The 20017-nt window shown below is 29.1% G+C and overlaps 1 protein-coding gene across 1 annotated transcript; it reads left to right on the forward strand.

The window, feature by feature from the left end:
- LOC109332012 (protein NRT1/ PTR FAMILY 4.6-like) lies at positions 15868 to 19462 on the forward strand. Its single transcript, XM_019566853.1, has 6 exons — positions 15868 to 16139; positions 16233 to 16320; positions 16420 to 16637; positions 16818 to 17240; positions 17502 to 17626; positions 18390 to 19462. The coding sequence occupies exons 1-6, from the start codon at positions 16137 to 16139 to the stop codon at positions 19237 to 19239; spliced, it is 1707 nt and encodes a 568-aa protein (XP_019422398.1). The 5' UTR covers positions 15868 to 16136; the 3' UTR covers positions 19240 to 19462.

Consider the following 20017-nt stretch of genomic DNA (forward strand, 5'->3'; position numbering starts at 1 on the left):
GTCTAGTCCAATTATCACAACACTATGATAAACTACAAAGCTTATGGCCCCACATGATGGAGAAACGATGCTCTTCCCTGATTGGATAAGGTATAGATGTTTAACAAACCATCTATGGAGACGACAAGAAGAGCATGTTATCGTGTGATTGTTTTAATGGTGACTCACATATACAATCGGTTGGGATCCTCTCCAAGATTCTAGTACTAGAGGGAGGAAATGAAATTTGATAGCTTTCAATATTATTTTATGAAAAATAATTAAAAGTTGGGCTGTTAAAAAATTATGTGTTATATCACATTACTCTCACAAGTAAATAGAATATTTCTAAGATTTGAACACTTAATCTTCATATCATCACAAGATAAACAATCTTATATTTACTTCAATGTTCACTCTCTTATTTTATGACACTGTCTTTTGTATGTAAATAATGTATTATTATCTAACTAAATCTTATTATAACATAGTTACACCCTAAAATCAAATAAGATCTTTAACTCACAAGAATCATCATAGTATTAGTATCACATCTTAAATGTATAAATATTTACATATTGTATACTCTTTCTAATCTTAATGTCACACTTTTTTAGATGCTAGAACATTCCTCTCAAGATAATAAATGTAACATGCGAATGAAAATTATTTTTTACTATCATAAGAATCAATGAGGATTCGTTGTTTCTAAGCATGTCCCTAAGTCCGTCTTAAACCAATTATAATGACGCAAAAATAGACAAGGTCATGAATGTTCAATTTTTGTAACCGATGTGGCATATTTTGATTGGTTTGTGACACGTAGGGAGCTGAAATTTTTAAATGACATGTCTATATTATTGGATGATGGAGATCACTTGTCCCAAGATTTGGTGTCTCATTTTGTACTAATCCTATAAAAAATGACAATAGTTAAGGGAAAAAATTTATAAAAACAGAAAATAAATTTCTTGATTACTTGTTGTAATGTGATTAGCTTGGAACATACAAATATAAATTTTTTGAGACATGTGATCCTTGTTCATTATTGAATAAGACAGAATTAGAGAGACAAAATTGAGACAAACTTATCTCCATCCTACACATACACACCATCCTAATTGTCCTTTTCCTTCACCGAAATTGCCCCCAAGTTTTTGAGGAGTCTTCTCTCATAACAACATAGTGGTTCATTTGTATGTAACATGACGAGGTAACTGTAACTGTCCATCTCTTTACAATAAAAATTTTAACCCTAAAAAAGGGAAAACATTGAAGGGAGAACACAGGAAGCACGTGATGGTTCCATCTAAAACAACCTAGAACAATAACTTATCCAACTATCCACGTGATAAAGTACTTCTACCAATTTATAATCATATAAGACAGAAAATGCCAAATGGTACTTATCTGACATATACTTCGTTACTTTTTATATTAATTTTATGAAAAATCGATAACTAAAATACATATAAATTATGAAGTATTATATCGGTTAAATGAGAGAATTATATAAGTATGCTAAGCCAGAATAAAAAATGACTTATCTTTATAGCTACTGTAGCGGTGCACCCGTCGGCTAGCAAAAGAAACAAAGCAAAGCAACAATCAGGTTCGTGGAATTTCACAACTTCATTCCCTCTTGTCATTTTCTTTCATCAAAATCACAATGTTTCTTCTACTATTTAAACATATAGTACTATTATTCTTAACCATTTGTTTCTATGATCTTTCTGTATATTCAACTTTGCAGATAACTTTCTGTTTTGGTATCATGCCTTTGATTCATAATCAAAAAATCCTCAACAACCCATTGTTTAGGAGTGATTCTTCTGAATATTACAACAACAACAACAACTACCCTAATGATCAGAATCATTATAGTAACACTAAGATTGAGAAGAGACAATTGTTTCTAAGAAGCTATCAATTCAGTAGAAAGAAGAGCTTGAGTGAGAGGATTAAAGGGTCATTGGTAGGTGTCAAAAAAGTTGTTTGGCTAAGGTTAAAATCTGCAATGAAACTTAGGAGATTGGTTTTTTCAAGGTTCAGAATCAAGTGTGGCTTCTATTACCGTAGGACAAGGTTTTCAAGGCTTATAAATGGTCACAATCGCAAATCTCATTATTCTTTCTCATCATGTTGCTAAATACAACTCTTGAGTTATGGTGATGAATATTTTCCTATGTTTTTTGTTGTCATATGATCATATTAGAAAGACATATATGAAAGATTTTACTCTATAATCATGAAAGTTGACACAAGAGTATAGCTCATATTTGTTTTTAATTAATAAGCTTTTGTGTATATGTTTATATATTGCAGCCACAAACGTGACCCAACAATGTTTTAACTTCATATATTTAAATTAATTTGAAATTAAAAATTCCTGGAGTTGCATTCATTGGAGATACGTTTTATATTCATGTTAATTGGGTTACATATTATAAAAAATAATCATTATATTACGTGAATTGGGTTACAGATTATAAAAAATAATCATTATATTCATGTTAATTGGGATTATAAAAAATAAACATTATATTCATACCACTTTTTCTCTTATATATATTTTCATTCATACATTTCCTTTCTTAATCACATTACCAACAATTTCTTTTGTTATCTCCGTACTCTTTACAACTTCCAAACCTGAAAAAGGCTATTGAATATTACTTTTCTATATAAAGAATCCAAAAAAGGGTGATATAAGTATTATTATTACTCTTATCCACCTTCTGATTCAATAGACTTAAAGATTCACTGGTTAGTGGTTACTTTTTCTTTTTGGTGGTTGTAGCTGCCAGACTTTAACTCTCTCGTCTAACCGTTATATTATAAATTTTGTTTTAATTTCTATTTTAAAAAGGTGTGATTGATTAAGATAGAATATAAATAAATATTTGGAAGTGTAAATAGTCTCACCCAAAATTTGAGCAATAAACAAGTAGAACCAATCTTCTATTTTTGTTTCTCACATATATTCTCGCACCGGAGATAATCTTGTCCAAGCCAGAAACATTCATAGGTATATGGGGCTAACTTTCCCAACAAGCATTTTTTTCATCCACAAAACTTAAACCCAAATTCTTGTTTAAGAGGAATCAAACAAGTACCACCTAAACTAACATCCGTGGGTAAACAATTAGAACCACTCTGTCTCTCTGGGAAAGATGGGTACATCTATATTTAATTATTTATTACTTCAAATGCTTAGTAATGTCAACGGATTTTGCATTAAATTGCCAACGCTAACAAAGTACACACCAAGCAAGTGGAACATGCAATATAATTATTTCGCAGGTTTAGAAAATCACATAAAATAACGTGCGTATAGGCAATATCTACTATTTCATTTGGTGTGATAAAACATGTCATTTTTTTTACATTAGTCACAAAAAATATAATATCCTAATTTAATCAGGAAGGGTATTTTTTAATATGTGCATATGACACATATTAAGGATACTTAATAGGAAAACTAAAAAAATCATATCCTAAGGTATAAAACAAATCATTAATGTGTAATTCAATCATATGAGGTAAATAAAAGTCGGGGTTTACTAGTATTGTTTATAAAAAAACATTTAAAAATATTATACAATGAAAAACTTAACTAAAATGTGTTTTGAGTTGGGTATATATAAGTCAAGAGTAAGGATCATCTTCATTAATGAAGAGACAAATATAACACATAAAGACAAATATAATGACAATTTTATCCTTTTATTTATTATGAAATCACATTTTTTGACATTGAAAATATGAATAAAAACAATCACTTGCTCATAAGTCAAAGCCTATGGGACAACTTATTTAAGTTGTAGCATGCATGAATCAAAATCTTAAGATAAGCGTGAATATAAGTATAAGATTAACTAGCAAGTTACCCGTGCATTTGCACGGGACGATATTTTTTGCCGCATGATTAAGAATACATATTATATGTGCATTTATGATTAAGAATATGTATGTTGTTCGTGCATTCGGATGGTTAAAACCATATATGTTACCAGTACATTCATATTGTTAAAAATTATTAATTATATATAAAATCATACGGTAAACCATACGGTTTAACTGTTTAAATCGGATAAACTTAATATGGGTCAACTACTGGTTTAACATCTTGTTCGACTTTCTCAACATTGTTTTTTACACATACATAACATGATATGGTTAGTAGTATCCTATTAATCAAAAAATCATCAATAAATTTATAATTTCATTATTATTTGATTCTAAAATAAGATTAGTATAAAAATAAATATCATTTAACTCTAAAATAGCTACAAACAATATGTTATGATTCATATTATTATTTTAATATTGCTATAGTAACATTATATTTTAATATTGTATAGGTAATCATATTCCTTTTATTTTTAAATAAATCACATGTCATGAGGGCTTGAGAGATTGACACATGTCATGAGGGCTTGAGATATTGACACATGTCATGATGGAGTTCTTGAGAGATTGACACATGTCATTGAGAGATTGACACATGTCATAAGGGACCTTTAGTTTTGATGAGAAGTTAACACATGTCATGAGGGCTTGAGAGATTGACAATGAGGGAATTTTTTTTATTATATAGGTAATAGAAGAGTTCTAGACCATATGTTTAAATGAGTTGGGTCCATTGGCCAACATGCTTATTACACAAAACTAGATAGCTGTTTTACAAAAGTAATATGCTTAAACAAATATAAAGAATGGGTCCTTATTTGTGAGCACTTATTTATTGTTTACTATTTTTTTTTTAATTTTAAACATTTCTTATAATCATGTGAGAAAATTAGTTGAAATCCCAATAAGAATAATAGATCAAATAAAGATTAGTTCAATTGATAAAACAATGAAAATGTCATGAAAACAATAACAAAAAATTTAAAAAAAAAATTAGAAATTAATGTTTTATTGATATATATGGTTTATAATCCAATATTGTTGGTGCATTTAATGCATGTATTGGACCCTACTTGGTAAAACAAATAAAGCTTGGTTGGTATTATAATTATTTGGATCAGCCCACACTTACCTGCAAGGAGGTACAGTCCTGTGTCCATATTCATTGTGAACCAACTTGCCCAATCCGTTTGGTGATAATGCTATTAATGCTATTGTGGCTTATTGCTTATTTTTTAATTAAACTTGTATACACAAATATAATTTAATTGTTCGAGTTAGATGAGTCAAATTAAAAGAATGTTTATTAGTCTATTTAAGTATAGTCATGTTGACCTATTTCAAGATCTTATAGAATACATGATCTTTAAATATGTTAATATGTCATGATTTTAAACATGTTAAGTAGCTTTATAAAAAAACCTAAATGGTAAATATGTTAGGCCTAGACTTACTATATGCTATATAGGCTCAATCTATTTAAAACAAAATTTAGTCTGATATGTTTTCATCCTTAGTGATTCCCACATTTGAGGGTGAGATTACTGTGGTATATTTAAGTTTGAAATCTTATACTGAATGAGGTGAAGAGTGAAAAAATTTATAAGTGTAAAACATTTATATAACCACTAACTTAAGCATTCCTTTGGTACGCAAGAATTAGAGAGGAAAGAAGTTGTGAAAAAAGAAAGAATATAGAGTTAATATTTTTCTCTCCTTTGGTTTACATGTGAAATTGGGAAGAGAGAATAAAATTTGTAGGACCCATGCCCAAAATCACTCTCTCCATAAATGCAAAGAAAATAGAAGGGAGAAGAAAAATGGTGGAGAATGGCAAAAATATCCTCCACTTATCTTGTTTTATTATACAAACTACTATCACTATGATTTAATGAAAAAATATGGTGACAATTGCATTATAATTACAATGAACAAATTTTAATATTTAATATTATAATATTTAATTTAAAATAAATTTATTATGTTGAAGACATTTTATCATTTATTTACATTATAATCTTAATTATTCAATTAGAAATAAAACACTTCTTTATATTTTTTATTGTATGAATATTTTTGTCATTTAAATATTTATTTTTATCTCTTTCTTTTCTCTTTCTCTCGTACAAACAATACAAAAATCTACTCTAATTTTTCTCTATCTCTTTCTCTCCTCTCTCTTTCTCTCCTATCTCTTTCTCACCAATCTATCTTCTCTCATATTCTCCCCATCAACCAAAGAAAGCCTAAAACTTTGGTTCAAGATATAATGTTTCATTTGTGACTCTTCACTTTTCTCATACTCGCTAACAATAGACTTTGTTGTAGTTAAAGGTCCCTCGATCAGGGACGGGAGAGAAGTTGGGGAGAAAATAAGCTTTTCCCTCATTTGGTTGTGTAAAGAAAAAGAAGAAAGAGGTTGAGGGAATAGAAGTAGAGAGAAAATGAGTTTTTCTCTCATTTAGTAAAAGAGAGAAATGGTAGAAAGAATAAAAATATATGAATTCTTTCTCACCAATATGGAGAAAAAACTTATTTTATTAATATTTTTTCATTATTTTGTTTTAATGGTCCTTTTGTCTTTTCAAATATAATATTTTTCTCTATTCTTACTTTATACTCGACCAAACAAGAGAGATAAAAAAGAAAATATTTCTTTCACTTCTCTTTCTTTTTTATTTCATTCATATCAAACAATACAAAAATCTATTCTATTTCTTATCTTTTTTCTTCTCTTTATCTTCTCTCTCACATCTTTCAATCTTCTCACTCTTTTCTCTTCAGAATCCATAAAGTCTACAATAGAGACACTAAAAAAATCTAAAGCAAAGTTTATTCAAACAATGGTGATATTCCACTAGATGTCATTATTGGACATTCACACTTATTACTCTTGGGCTATGAAGCATGGACTATCATAATAGTTGGGTAAATGCTCAATAACCACATGGATATTAAATTCCAAATTCAGAATATTTAGTATAAGTGTGTTTGATAATATCATGGCATAATTTATAAACTAGCCAACTAATTTTGTAGTCCAAAATAAACTACTTTGGAAGACATATTTAATTACTTGTTTATATATCAATATCTCATAAGTTATTTGAGATATATTCTATGACCTGTAAGTTCTGGACTTATGTTATAAGAAAGCTCCTAGTTTATTTGTTCAAAGCTTATAAGCTCTTAGATGTCTTATATAGGTTCAAGTAGCTAATAAGATAGTTGTACTAAACAAAGCCTAATAATTTTTCTAACATATTCATCAATATATATTTTAATTTAATTTTAAAAGGATATGTCTAGTCATAAATTTAATTACATTCAGAATTTGTACATTTATTACATTCATATGTGCATTAGTAAATACATTTCCAATAAAAACATATATTTTGGTAAGTTAAAATAAAAACATAAGATAATATTACATATAGTATCCCCCTAACTTTATACACACTATATAATTTTTTTGAAAAATAATAAAAGAAGAAAGGTTCTTTAATCAGTTAAAGAAAATAAAATGTGGAGCTTAGACTAAACAAGTAAGAGATACTATTTTCTGGTATAAAATGACAAATTAGATAGCCAAAATCTTATATACTTGATTTTGTAACAATATATAGAAAATAAGATATATTTGTTTGGTACCAAATACTACAGCCACATACATTCCATAGTTAAACAAATGATTGGTTTTAGCTAATAATTTTGTGAATGACAGCAATCATTGCACATGCATCAATATTCCTTTAACCACCAACTAATTTAGATTGCTATACATTTAACTAAGACCACAAAATAACAATTTATAGACTCTAAAGTTGCAACGTTAATAACTCCTAGCCATATATTAAATGTTGAGAAATGAGGTAATGTTGTCTTTATCTGTTTCAAGACAGAAAAAAGTGGGTTGAAATATAATGGCTGCCATGTGTTATAAACAATAGTGAAATGTGTATTTTTTTTATTTCCAACTCTAATGATACAAAGTTTTTCCTAGCAAGAATTTAGTGCAGCTTTGTTATAAGAAACTCAAATGTAGATTTTTTGTAGTTAAATTAAAAAAATTGAACATTATAATATATTATGTATAGCCGATCAAAAATTGAGTATAGTTTCATTTCTGTTAAATAACATCATATTATATGTATATTTTGTAATTAGCTAGTTCAAGCAATGAGATAACATTTGTTATCTTATTGTTCCATGAATTTTGATTTTTTTGTATTACAAAATGTATCTTTTTACCATTTTGGGTAAGGAACTAATCTCTTTTGGGGTTCGTGTCTACCCTCCCAATAAGTGTTATTCTCATAAATCGAACATTCGATATTGAAAATCCAATGAAATCTTACACAACTGTATCCATGAATTTTAATGGATCAATATAAGTATTTTCCCATCATGACTCACATTTTGTGACACAATTATGTTATCTCACACTCTTTAATTTCTTATTTATATGTGCATGTATTTGATAGAGCTTTATGAACCAGATTCCCCCAACACACTACTTGCTCTCTCTCTCTCTCTGTCTATATATATATAGGTTTCATCACTCATTGTCTTGCATAATGCAGCAAGAGAACAAACCCTAAATGCTAAAGATGGGTTTTCAATATCTAGCTACCAAACATATGAGATGTGGCTATGAAATGCTAACAAGTTCATCAAGCACTCAAAAAAAGATGATGAAGCTTGGAAGAAGTTGTTGGGTGAAATCTTTGAATGGAAGATTAAGTGGCCTTAGGTTATCTAAGAAGCTTTCTTTAAGGGCTTTCTCAAGTGTTATATTTCCAAAAAGAATTATAAGAAGAATCTACAATGACATTATCAAAAGAGTGAACCTTGAAAACATATATCCAGCTATTGTTTTCCCTACCCAAATGGGTCTTCCTATTGTATCTCATCCCTCACTTGTATGTAGAAGGAGTGTTACTATCATTCCTTTTAACACAAAAGTTACTTGCTATTAGTACCATTTTACTTTTCTTCTATGTTTCTATTCTTTCTTGTTATTTTTTTCTGATCAATAAACTTCTTTGCTTCATGATGTTATGCTTTCACAAGTTATTTTTTTCTTTGCTTCATTAGAATGTTATATTTATCATTATGTATGCACCAAAAGTAATTCTTATAAGGTAAAGTGATGTTTGTGATCATTACTATCTAGGAGTTATATATGAATCGTTGTTTTAAATTCCTATGGGGAGTTGTATATGCACCAAAAGTATTCCGAACAGGTTGTGCTTACCTAACTCAAACTTGAATTAAGAAGGATGGATAATAATATTATCATCTCCGAATTTGACGAGATTCAGTACAAAATATGTATTTCTATATATAGATAGAGATTATATATTATATATATATATATATGTGTGTCAAATTAATATATATATAGGAGGGATATGTTTATACCCAAGTTAAGTTACACTAGTTACACCCAATCTCATTCATTCATTTTCTTAAATATATATATATATATAGGTTTTATATATGTATTTATATCTAATTTTATAAATTTGCATATATTAATCGGAATCAAGGCGAGTTCAGAGTAGGATAACAACTATATCGAACTTGAAACCAAAAGTTGAATTCAGGTAAAATTCGAACTCAGTCACATGAAGTTTTCCTCGTTAAATTCGGATTGAGTTCATATAAGTACCTATAAGTTCGGTTTTTATTTCTTCCCTAACCACAATTGTGGTCTAACATCAAATCACAATAATATATTTATATCTGTTAATAGTGCAATCATATTAGACTACATTTGAGGTACATCAAACCATATAAAATTTAAAAATATATTTTAATAAAAAATTCATATTATAATCGCCACAATCAACATCCTAATAGCCAAAATCACAATAATTATTGCTCACTCTAACTTCTTCATATTTCAATAAACCTTTCATTTTGTGAATGAAGTGACACCTTTAAAATATTTTATATAGTTTTGATAAATTTGAGGTTAAAACTACCTTTAGTTAATTGACTTAGATATAGGACCTCTAACAAATGTTTTGGAGTTGTCAGGATGAAGACCATAATTTTTTTACCCAAACTAAAAACGAAATGACTCATATTTTATGTAAAACCTAATTAAGTGTAAGTTATAAAGAAACAGAAGCCCAAAAACAAGTTGGGCTCTATTCGAACTTCACATTATGATATGTGTTTTGGGTTTCTGTTTGCTTTTAATCACAATTCTGAAAAATATTCCCCGATTACATGTTACATCTCTCATATTTGTTTCAAAATAAGTTATATAATAAACATATTTTTTTCTCCTAATATACAATTTAAATATAAAGAAAGTGATGTTGTTACCACAAAAAGTTATGAGTAAATAAGAAAGTTATGAACATAAACATATTATTGCGGGTAATCATTACAATATAATGGTGTATAAGGTTATATATACATACACCTTTCACATACCTCATTAGGTGGAATCTTCTTATACTAACATTTTTTAACTAAAAGGTCCCTATCAATTTATCATAGATGAAGATTAGCTATAGGAATTAGTTTCACTTCTCAGAACCCATAGAACTTTTAATTAACACGTGTATCCTAATATTCTATTATTTATTAGTCCCCTTGTAGCAAAAATTTCTCTTAATTATTGATCCACATGCACACGCACACAAAGAAGAAACACATCTTGCACCAACTCATAGCAACACTAGAAAGCAATGATATATGTCGTAGACACAAGAAATATTGAATTAATATTAGAATTCCTATATGGTTGATAACAACTAGTTCATGGTTTATGTATGATTAGAAGGATGAATTAATGGACACAAAGGGCTACATGATTATAAGAATGATTGTTCAAAAGAAAGTGGAGGGACAATCAAAATCCCAAAAATAACTTTTGAAAAGCAAGAACATATTTATAGGGAAAGTGATAAGAATGGTTAAAGGTTAGGGCATGGAAGGTGGGGTTCATAAATTAAGCTTTTTTTATATATAAAATTTATGAATTAAGGAACATGACATTATTTCATTGAGATTGAGAAGTATCAATGAGAGTCTAGTCAATCACATAAAGCCACCCACATGCAAAAGGATGATGCATGATATAGACTCAAATTGATGGAACTTCTCTTAGTAGTGATTATTGATTAGTACCCACAAGAAATTACAAATTGTTTTGTTTCTTTTCTTTGTATCATCACCATATTCAATGTCTTTTGATTAGCTTATCATGAGTTCAAAACTATGTAATTAAAAAATTTAAGTTGTTTTCACAACAAAAAAGTTATTATTTCTTTAGGCTTAATATGTTTTTAATCAAAATAAGAGAGTGATTATCAATTTGGTCATTGTAAAAAATTATTTTGCATACTTGTAAATTTTGAAATGCATATTTATGATCTTTGAGTTGTTGACGATTGACAACAGAGTTGTCATGTAGATGAAGTTTTGTGATAGTGAAGACTAAAAATGAATATTATTTTATAGGGACTAAGACAAATGATCAATTAAAGTCCTGAATCTAAATTAAACCATTTTTTATATGAAAACCAAAGTCACACTATTTTATATAAAACTTAAAACATATTTAACTATTCATCACTTGTAACGACAGATTATTATTTAATAATTACACGATTATAAATTCAAATCTTAGAAACAATTTATCCACAAGTTAAAACTGTGTGCAGATATATTCCCCATATCCCATAGCCTCTTATATTGAGGAGTCATTTTAATTAAGCTAATCAATACATGCTATTATAATCAATAATTCTTCCTTCTCAAACTCTCATGGTAATATTTTTTTTAAGCTAATAATTTATCCTCCATCAGAAATGTAAACTAGAAAGCGACAGAGAATTTGTTTCTGACAACTGTCCTACCCTATGCTTTTGGAGTGTGATGTGGGCAACATTTTTTACACTTCAATTCCACTCCCCCATCTATACTTTGGTTTGGTCACTAGCTTTATTAATGTTGAAAACCAAACAAAAAATAATTGGAAACTAGCTTTAGTATTAAACATGTTTTATTGTTTTAAATTATGGACCACATTAGTGACCATAATATCATGTTTGTGGTGTCTGTCTATAATCAAATCACACATAATTGCAATCAGACTAATTATAATGATGTATCATATTGGACTACAACGTAATCATATCAGACCACATTTAGATCATATCAAAATCAAAAATATGTTTTAATAACAAAAAATTCATATTACAACGACCACAATATATATAACAACAACTCTAATCACTACAACCAAAATTTAAAAGAAGGAGTATAACATTGATGGTAATGTTTGTGTATTTTGCTGGACACGATTTGCATTATTATCCTGTGCATGTTTTGTTTGACATGCAGCAAGTTGAATAGAGATGTTAATCTGATCACTTATTCTGATGTCTGTTTCTTATGTACTAGCTACACTATGAAAACTACCACTCGTGATAACTTTGCTCATACTCCAGTACAAAATAGCTATAGTTCTCATAGGTTTTTACTGTCCATGCTTTTAAAGTGATTCACTTGAAATGTCACTGCGAAAGAATAATGATTGGTACACATAGGTGGTCCATATATATGAAATATGTTGTAAGATAAAAATGTTAATGAGAGGAATAACCTAAAAAATATTTAAATTATTCTTAGCCTAATGAGATAAACAATGTGATACTTGTTGCACAATATATCCTCTCCACATAATCCCTCTGTGCTAGTTATGTTTCACCTATAACTAAAGAGTATTTTTTAGTCTATGAGAACGAAGAGAAGTTGAGCTCTGTCTTCAATATCATGTTAGGATGATAATGAGAAAAGTAGTGTAACTAAATATTTAAATTAGATGATATTTGAGGAAGTGTGTGCATGTGACATTATTGTTTGAGAAAGGAAGATACTCATTTTTGATTGACTCACCAATCTTACAGGGTGGAACATTGACAAAGTGTTTTTGAGTTGAGAGTGATTTCCAAACAAAAAAGATTTAGCATGATTGAGATACTAGAAGTTAGACTGCTATTTTGAAAAGGACAGTTCAAATCAGAAATGGATTTTTATGAGTAGAATAAAATCAAAATGCAAAAGAAAAAGGCAAAGTCTGAGTTTCTGTATAAGTGACATCGATGGACTTTTATCAATGAAAGCAATAAGGATGTGAAAGACACATATGAGCTATATTATTAGGGTGTGGATCATTTGTCCTTAACCGTGTCTTGTTCTCTGTTTTAAGTCAATTATATAATAACATATAGATAAAATAAAAATTTTAAAAACAAAAAGTAATAAAATGAAGCATTCTAATTGATTAAAGACATGAAATGAGATACAGAGATAATCTTTGTCGGTATCATGTGATCCATAAACATTTGAATACTTGGACTTAGGATTTTCAGTTTTCTATACATTTTTTCACTGCATTGGGGGATGAAAAGTCAGCTTTGGCAAAATTTATGGCTTTATGTGTTGCCTTTATAGGTATAGAACTGGAGTCACGATATTTATATAATATAATATACTTTAATATAATATATAGGAAAATTACACTAACTTACATGATATATGAGTTAATTATGTCTATAATTCTTTTTGTTTTATAAAAATACATTCACATACTTAATTCTCCTTATAGAGGTGATTGTATTTATGTTAATCCTAGAGAATACTATGCAGCTTTTGTAGGTTATTGGACCCAAGTGTAATTAAACTACAATTAAAGGGAGATAAATATAATATCTCGGTAATAACTTTAGATGATATTTGAAAATGGTTCACTTTTTATTTCAAAATATGTTATATAATGACATTGATATAAATCAAATAGAGTAAATTACACTAACACCCCTGAGTTTTAGTGAAATTACATAAACCACCCCTCACTTTTCTACACCTACACAAACCTCCCATATTTTTACACTTTTATTACATTGACCACCCCTGCATAAGAACTAAGTATAATCTTTTAAACAAAAAATGTGATAAATGTAATTAAGTTAAACAAAACATGATATATTGTGAAGACACGTCCAAATAATATATGACTCAATATTTCTTTATTATTTTTGGTTCGTTAAACTATATTATAAGAGCGATTTGAACAATATTTCTTTAGAATTGTTGATGCATTTTGTAACAAAAAATAATAAAGATACATTGATTTGTATATTATTTAGACTTGTCTACACAATATATATGTTTTGTTTAACTTAATTGCATTTATCACATTTTTTGTTAAAATATTACACTTATTTCTTATGCAGGGGTGGTCAATGTAATGAAAGTTAAAAAATATGGGAGGTTTGTGTAAGTGTAGAAAAGTGAGGGGTGGTTTGTGTAATTTCACTAAAACTCAGGAGGTGTCAGTGTAATTTACTCAATCAAATATTATTTTAATATATCAATGAGTGATTGTTTGAAATTTTTGATTCCCTTAAGCAAAATTTTGGATTCGATTTTTGTATAAAAATAAAAAATTGGAATGAAATATGTTGTCTCATATCATAAAAGAGATTAATTTATTGATAAATAATAAACATTTGGTTGATAGAGTAGTCATATATGATTCTTTGACACATGGAGTGAGGTTGAATGATATATAAATTTTTGGCACATGAAGTGACATACACTTCAAATGTAATATCAATAATAATCAACATTAAATCCTAGGTAAGGTCAAAGAATATTATGATGTTAGAAAAAGAAAAATATTTTTAAATAATTAAAAATATTATAAATGAAACATTTCTTATGAAATTACTTCCTTTTCTTTCTTTTTACAAAGAAAAATATGAGATTCATTTATTTTTCCCAAACTATCAACCTAGGGACAAGTTTGAACCACCGTCCCCACTTAAGTACGAAAAGGGATCCTCTTTGGTGCTGGAGAATCCAGTGCTAGATAGGATGATGACATTCGGCAAAAAAATCTTTTTAACGATCATGATTTCATATTATTTTTGAATAAAAAATAAATAAATAATAATTTTAAAAAATTTCAGCCACATGTTCTTGTAATGGTCTCTTCATTATGGAAGAGGAGTTCAATTTCTTAAGTACATATCATGAGATTTAATAATCTTAAGCTGATACAATGTTACTAACAGTTCACACTTTTCACACACATACAAATATAAATTACTTACTACTAGAGGTCTTCTTATTATGACATAAATTAAGGGCCAAATGATTAGGAAAACCACGTGATGTATCTATGATGCAGCTTTAACATCTTATAATATAGTTGATGAATTTCATATATGATATGACAATATGACTACTTAATCACATGATGCAATGTATCAAGCTATGAAAAAGTCTAACTAACCAGTCTTTTCTTTTTCAAAATTTGACCAATTACCTTTATTCAAAGCTTCTTGCATATAGGAAATTGATACAAAGACTGAAATGGATTGTTCAACAAAGACAAGCATATATATCAAGTGGAGTGGGACATTTATGTTTGTTTGATTAAGATAATTGATTGATTAAGCATCATAATTAGCACCCTTAAACCCCTTATCTTTGGTCATCAATATGTAATGATGATGTTATGCCTATAACACAACTCATTCTTTCAAAGTGTTCACTCCAGGCTGCTGCAATATTATGGTTCCAGTGACCATCACAAGCGTATCATGCTGCAATTATAGTATGATACCAAATCATAATGATATGATCATATTAGGCTGTAGCGCAACAACATCAAACTGCATTTGAGTTATATAAAACCCATCAAATTGAAAAGAATTCTTTTAATGATACAAAAAATTCACACTACAATGACTATAATCCGCATCACTACGACCGCAATAAGCACAATTAAAGTAACAACAACTTGTGACCATAATCAAAGTAATCATAATTATGACTACAATCCCAAACACAACCACAATTTAAAACACTAATTAAAACACAATTTTATTTTTAATATGGATTTGAAAATGTTAAGTGATGAGATGAGAGAGCTCTAAAAAGGAGGGACAAAGATCATGATAAGTAGCATGGAAGACAGTGAATCACTGAAGGAAATAGAATAGAGGCAATCAATATAAGGCCATGGAAATCATAAACTAGATCCTCTTTTGCATTTTAAGCTTACAATTTCTCTCTTTACCATCCTTGTCTCAAACTATAGCTTTTCTCAAAAGCTTCTTTTTTATGCAATAGTATATATATATATATATGTTCACCAACACCATTTTCTCATAACTCCACATTCTTGTCTAAAACTCCACATCTCAAAGATGGTAAGCCTAGTCATTTAATTCCAATTTCTAATATTTATTTCTTTATCTTCTCTCTTTGTGTATAGTTGATGAGTTTCAAATCTTGTAATGCAGGCAAACCAAGAGTTAAAAGAAGAACACAAGCCACTAACTCAATGGAAGAGAAGAAAAGGTGGATTAAGTGCTTCTATGTTCATTTTTGGTAAGTTAAAGAGAAAACATAAAAACTCTTTGTTTGTTTCTTTGGGTTGGTAACAAAACCTATTTTAAGGTTATTTGGTTTCTTTGTTTATGTATATAGTGTTGTCAGCATTGGACAACATGGGTTTTGTGGCAAACATGGTGAGCTTGGTCCTGTACTTTTATGGGGTGATGCACTTTGATTTGTCCAGTTCTGCAAATACTCTCACAAACTTTATGGGCTCAACTTTCTTACTCTCTCTTCTTGGAGGCTTCATCTCAGATACTTACTTAAACAGATTCATCACATGCTTGATTTTTGGATCAGTTGAAGTTCTGGTAAATAATATATCTATATACTTTGTTGTTGTTCCAAATCCCAATAAGTGTGGCTCCCAGAAATCGAACTCTTGACCTTTTAGTCTATCTGGGTATCCAATAAGGTCTCATTAAATTTATAACAGAAACTTATGAAAATAAGCAAATAAATAAGTTGGTTTGTAACACTGTTGAATATAGGCTTTGGCAATGCTGACTGTAGAAGCTGCATCAAATCATCTACATCCAGATACATGTGGAAAACCAAGTTGTGTAAAAGGTGGCAGTGCAGTAATGTTTTACACTTCATTGTGTTTGTTAGCATTAGGTAATGGAGGAGTGAGAGGGTCTATGACAGCATTTGGTGCTGACCAATTTGATGAAAAAGATTCAAGTGAAGCAAAAGCTCTTGCAAGCTTTTTCAATTGGCTTTTGCTTAGTTCAACTATAGGAGCAATAACTGGTGTCACAGGTGTTGTATGGGTTAGTACTCAAAAAGCTTGGCATTGGGGCTTTTTCATAATAACTATAGCTTCATTTCTTGGCTTTTTTGCCCTTGCACTTGGTAAGCCTTTTTACTGCATCAAAACTCCTTCAGATAGCCCCATTTTGAGAATTTTTCAGGTGTGTAATATCTCATTTCTTTTATGTTTCTATTTTGCCTTTTTAGGTGTGTTTTATAACACAAAGTGAATTTCGTGTTTTAAATTGTGATTGAGGTTAAAAGTGTGGTTATTGTGCCTATTGCAATACAAATTATGGTCATTATTATGTGTAATTATTTTGTGATTAAAAATATTTTTGAATTCAATATGGTTTTATATGGCCCAAATATGATCCAATACAGTTTCGTTGCAACCCGATGCAACCACATCATTGTAACAGGTTATTGTTGTGGCTTTTAAAAACCGAAAGTTCTCACTGGCTGAGTCACATGAAGAAATAGAACTATATGAAATCAATGATAAAGATACTACAATAGAGAAGATTTGTCACACCAACCAGATGAGGTATATATCACTTTCTCTTTACTCTATGCTAAAAACATTGTGCTAAACAACATGCATATACAAATCAAAGCTAATAATTTTGTGCAAAATATGATGAGAAAAAAGTGGTCCAGAAAATTTGCATGTTAGGATTCTCTTTTTCCATGTACATTGTAGTATTGGACCCACTATCACTATAGTATAGCATAGATATGGAGAATGATAATGGAAAGTAAAAACATACATGCCATGTGTAAATTGTGTTGGAAAATAAGTTCCACATCGCCTACCTCATTGTTTCCTCATTGTCTCTCGATAATGATTTAAATACCTGTTGGGTTACTTCTATCATTGTCAATTGGTTTTGAGATGAAAATTTAACATGATATCAGAGTTAGAGTTCTAAGATTTAAGCTATAAATGATAGATAATATAGTGAATATATAAAAAGATTTAAGATGAAAATATACTTGGGTCATTTGTTAAGCCAAGTTCAATTATTTTCTTTTCTTATGTATATTTATTTATGATGTTGCTGAAATCATATTCACCCCAAACAATAATTGAAAAAATAATTGATGACAAGATTGGGGTTGGGGACATTATACTAACCTCTCAATGATTTTATTTTTTTCATGCACATGCATGTATGTTAACAAATCAAGTCATCTTATTTTAAGTTAATCTCAAATTAAAAATATAAATAAATATGTATTGAGAAGCTAAGAGTGTGTTTAAATATGTATCGATTATAATATGAATATGCTATGGTTTGTTGAATCAGGTTTTTAGATAAAGCTGCCATTGTTCACGAAAATACAAAACTCCAACCATGGAATGTGTGCACAGTGACACAAGTTGAAGAAGTTAAGATCCTAACTAGGATGTTACCAATAGTAGCAAGTACCATTATAATGAACACATGTTTGGCACAACTTCAAACATTCTCAGTTCAACAAGGAAATGTCATGAACCTTAAACTTGGTTCTCTCATAGTACCAGCACCATCAATTCCTGTTATACCCCTTATTTTCATAAGCATCCTAGTTCCAATCTATGAACTTTTCTTTGTTCCATTAGCAAGAAAAATCACTCACCACCCTTCAGGAATTACACAACTTCAAAGGGTAGGTGTAGGACTAGTCCTTTCATCAATTTCAATGGCAATAGCTGGGATAGTTGAAGTTAAAAGAAGGGATCAAGGTAGAAAAGACCCTTCTAACCCTATAAGTCTTTTTTGGTTATCCTTCCAATATGGTATATTTGGTATTGCAGATATGTTCACCCTTGTTGGACTATTGGAATTTTTCTATAGGGAATCACCTTCAAGCATGAAATCACTTTCTACTTCTTTCACATGGTTATCTATGTCTCTTGGTTACTTTTTTAGTACAGTTTTTGTTAATGTCATTAATGTTGTTACCAAAAATATCACTCCAAGTAAACAAGGGTGGTTGCATGGCTTTGACTTGAATCAAAATAATCTGAACCTGTTTTATTGGTTCTTAGCCACACTTAGTTGCCTTAATTTTTTCAACTACCTTTATTGGGCCTCAAAGTACAAGTACAAATCTGAAGACTATAATTCAAGCCCAAATTTGAAGGCTTTGAATGATGGAAATGCCCAAGATTGAGGTACCCTTTTGGCAAAGAGAATGGAAGAAAAGGGTATAGAGAATTAAGGGATGCTAATGATACTAATGCTATGTACTATGCTTGAGATGTTGAAATAGGTAGTGGTTGAAATGAAAATATCTTGTATTATGGTACTTGTTTGCCTTTTTCTATGATTGATTGGTATTGTTGGCTATGGCACAATGTGTCCTTGGTTTCAAGAGCTTGAAGGTTTTCTTTTCATTTCTCTTTTGGTATAACTCTTTTCCATGCAAGTTTATTCCCATGGTCTTGTAATCCTAAAAGAGATTTGTAAATAACATATTTATAAAATTCAATGTTTAGATGGGTGCAAACCAACTTCTATTTATTTACTTATTTACTTTTATTTATATATATATATATATATATATATATATATATGTGTGTGAATGTGAATAAATTAGTCAAATAATCAAATAAAAGATCTAAAATGAGATTAGTGAATAACATATTTATAAAGTTTAGTGTTGTTTAGATGGGAAAATACAATTAGTTTTTAAATATGTAAAACACCAAGTAGTTTTTTCTGGAAAAAACCAAGGGATTATTGGGCCTTTATTAAATTTAGTTGATGAAATTAAATCATCATTTCTTGTGTCATGTACCGTAAAAATTTCTACTAATGATCTAATGGTTACAAATTAGTAGCTACAAGTTGCAAATAAAATTAAGAAATTATTGGGTCATACACATTTTTACCTATCATGTAAACATTAAAAAATTAAAATTAAATGAATTTATTCCAATCATGATAAA

Source organism: Lupinus angustifolius, chromosome LG02 (genome assembly GCF_001865875.1).
Source record: "Lupinus angustifolius cultivar Tanjil chromosome LG02, LupAngTanjil_v1.0, whole genome shotgun sequence".
NCBI classification, from domain to species: Eukaryota; Viridiplantae; Streptophyta; class Magnoliopsida; order Fabales; family Fabaceae; genus Lupinus; species Lupinus angustifolius.

Coding starts and splice junctions, on each gene's coding strand:
- LOC109332012 (XM_019566853.1), top strand. Junction 16,321..16,419: donor TGCTTCTATGTTCATTTTTG/GTAAGTTAAAGA, acceptor TTATGTATATAG/TGTTGTCAGCATTGGACAAC. Junction 17,627..18,389: donor TGTCACACCAACCAGATGAG/GTATATATCACT, acceptor TTGTTGAATCAG/GTTTTTAGATAAAGCTGCCA.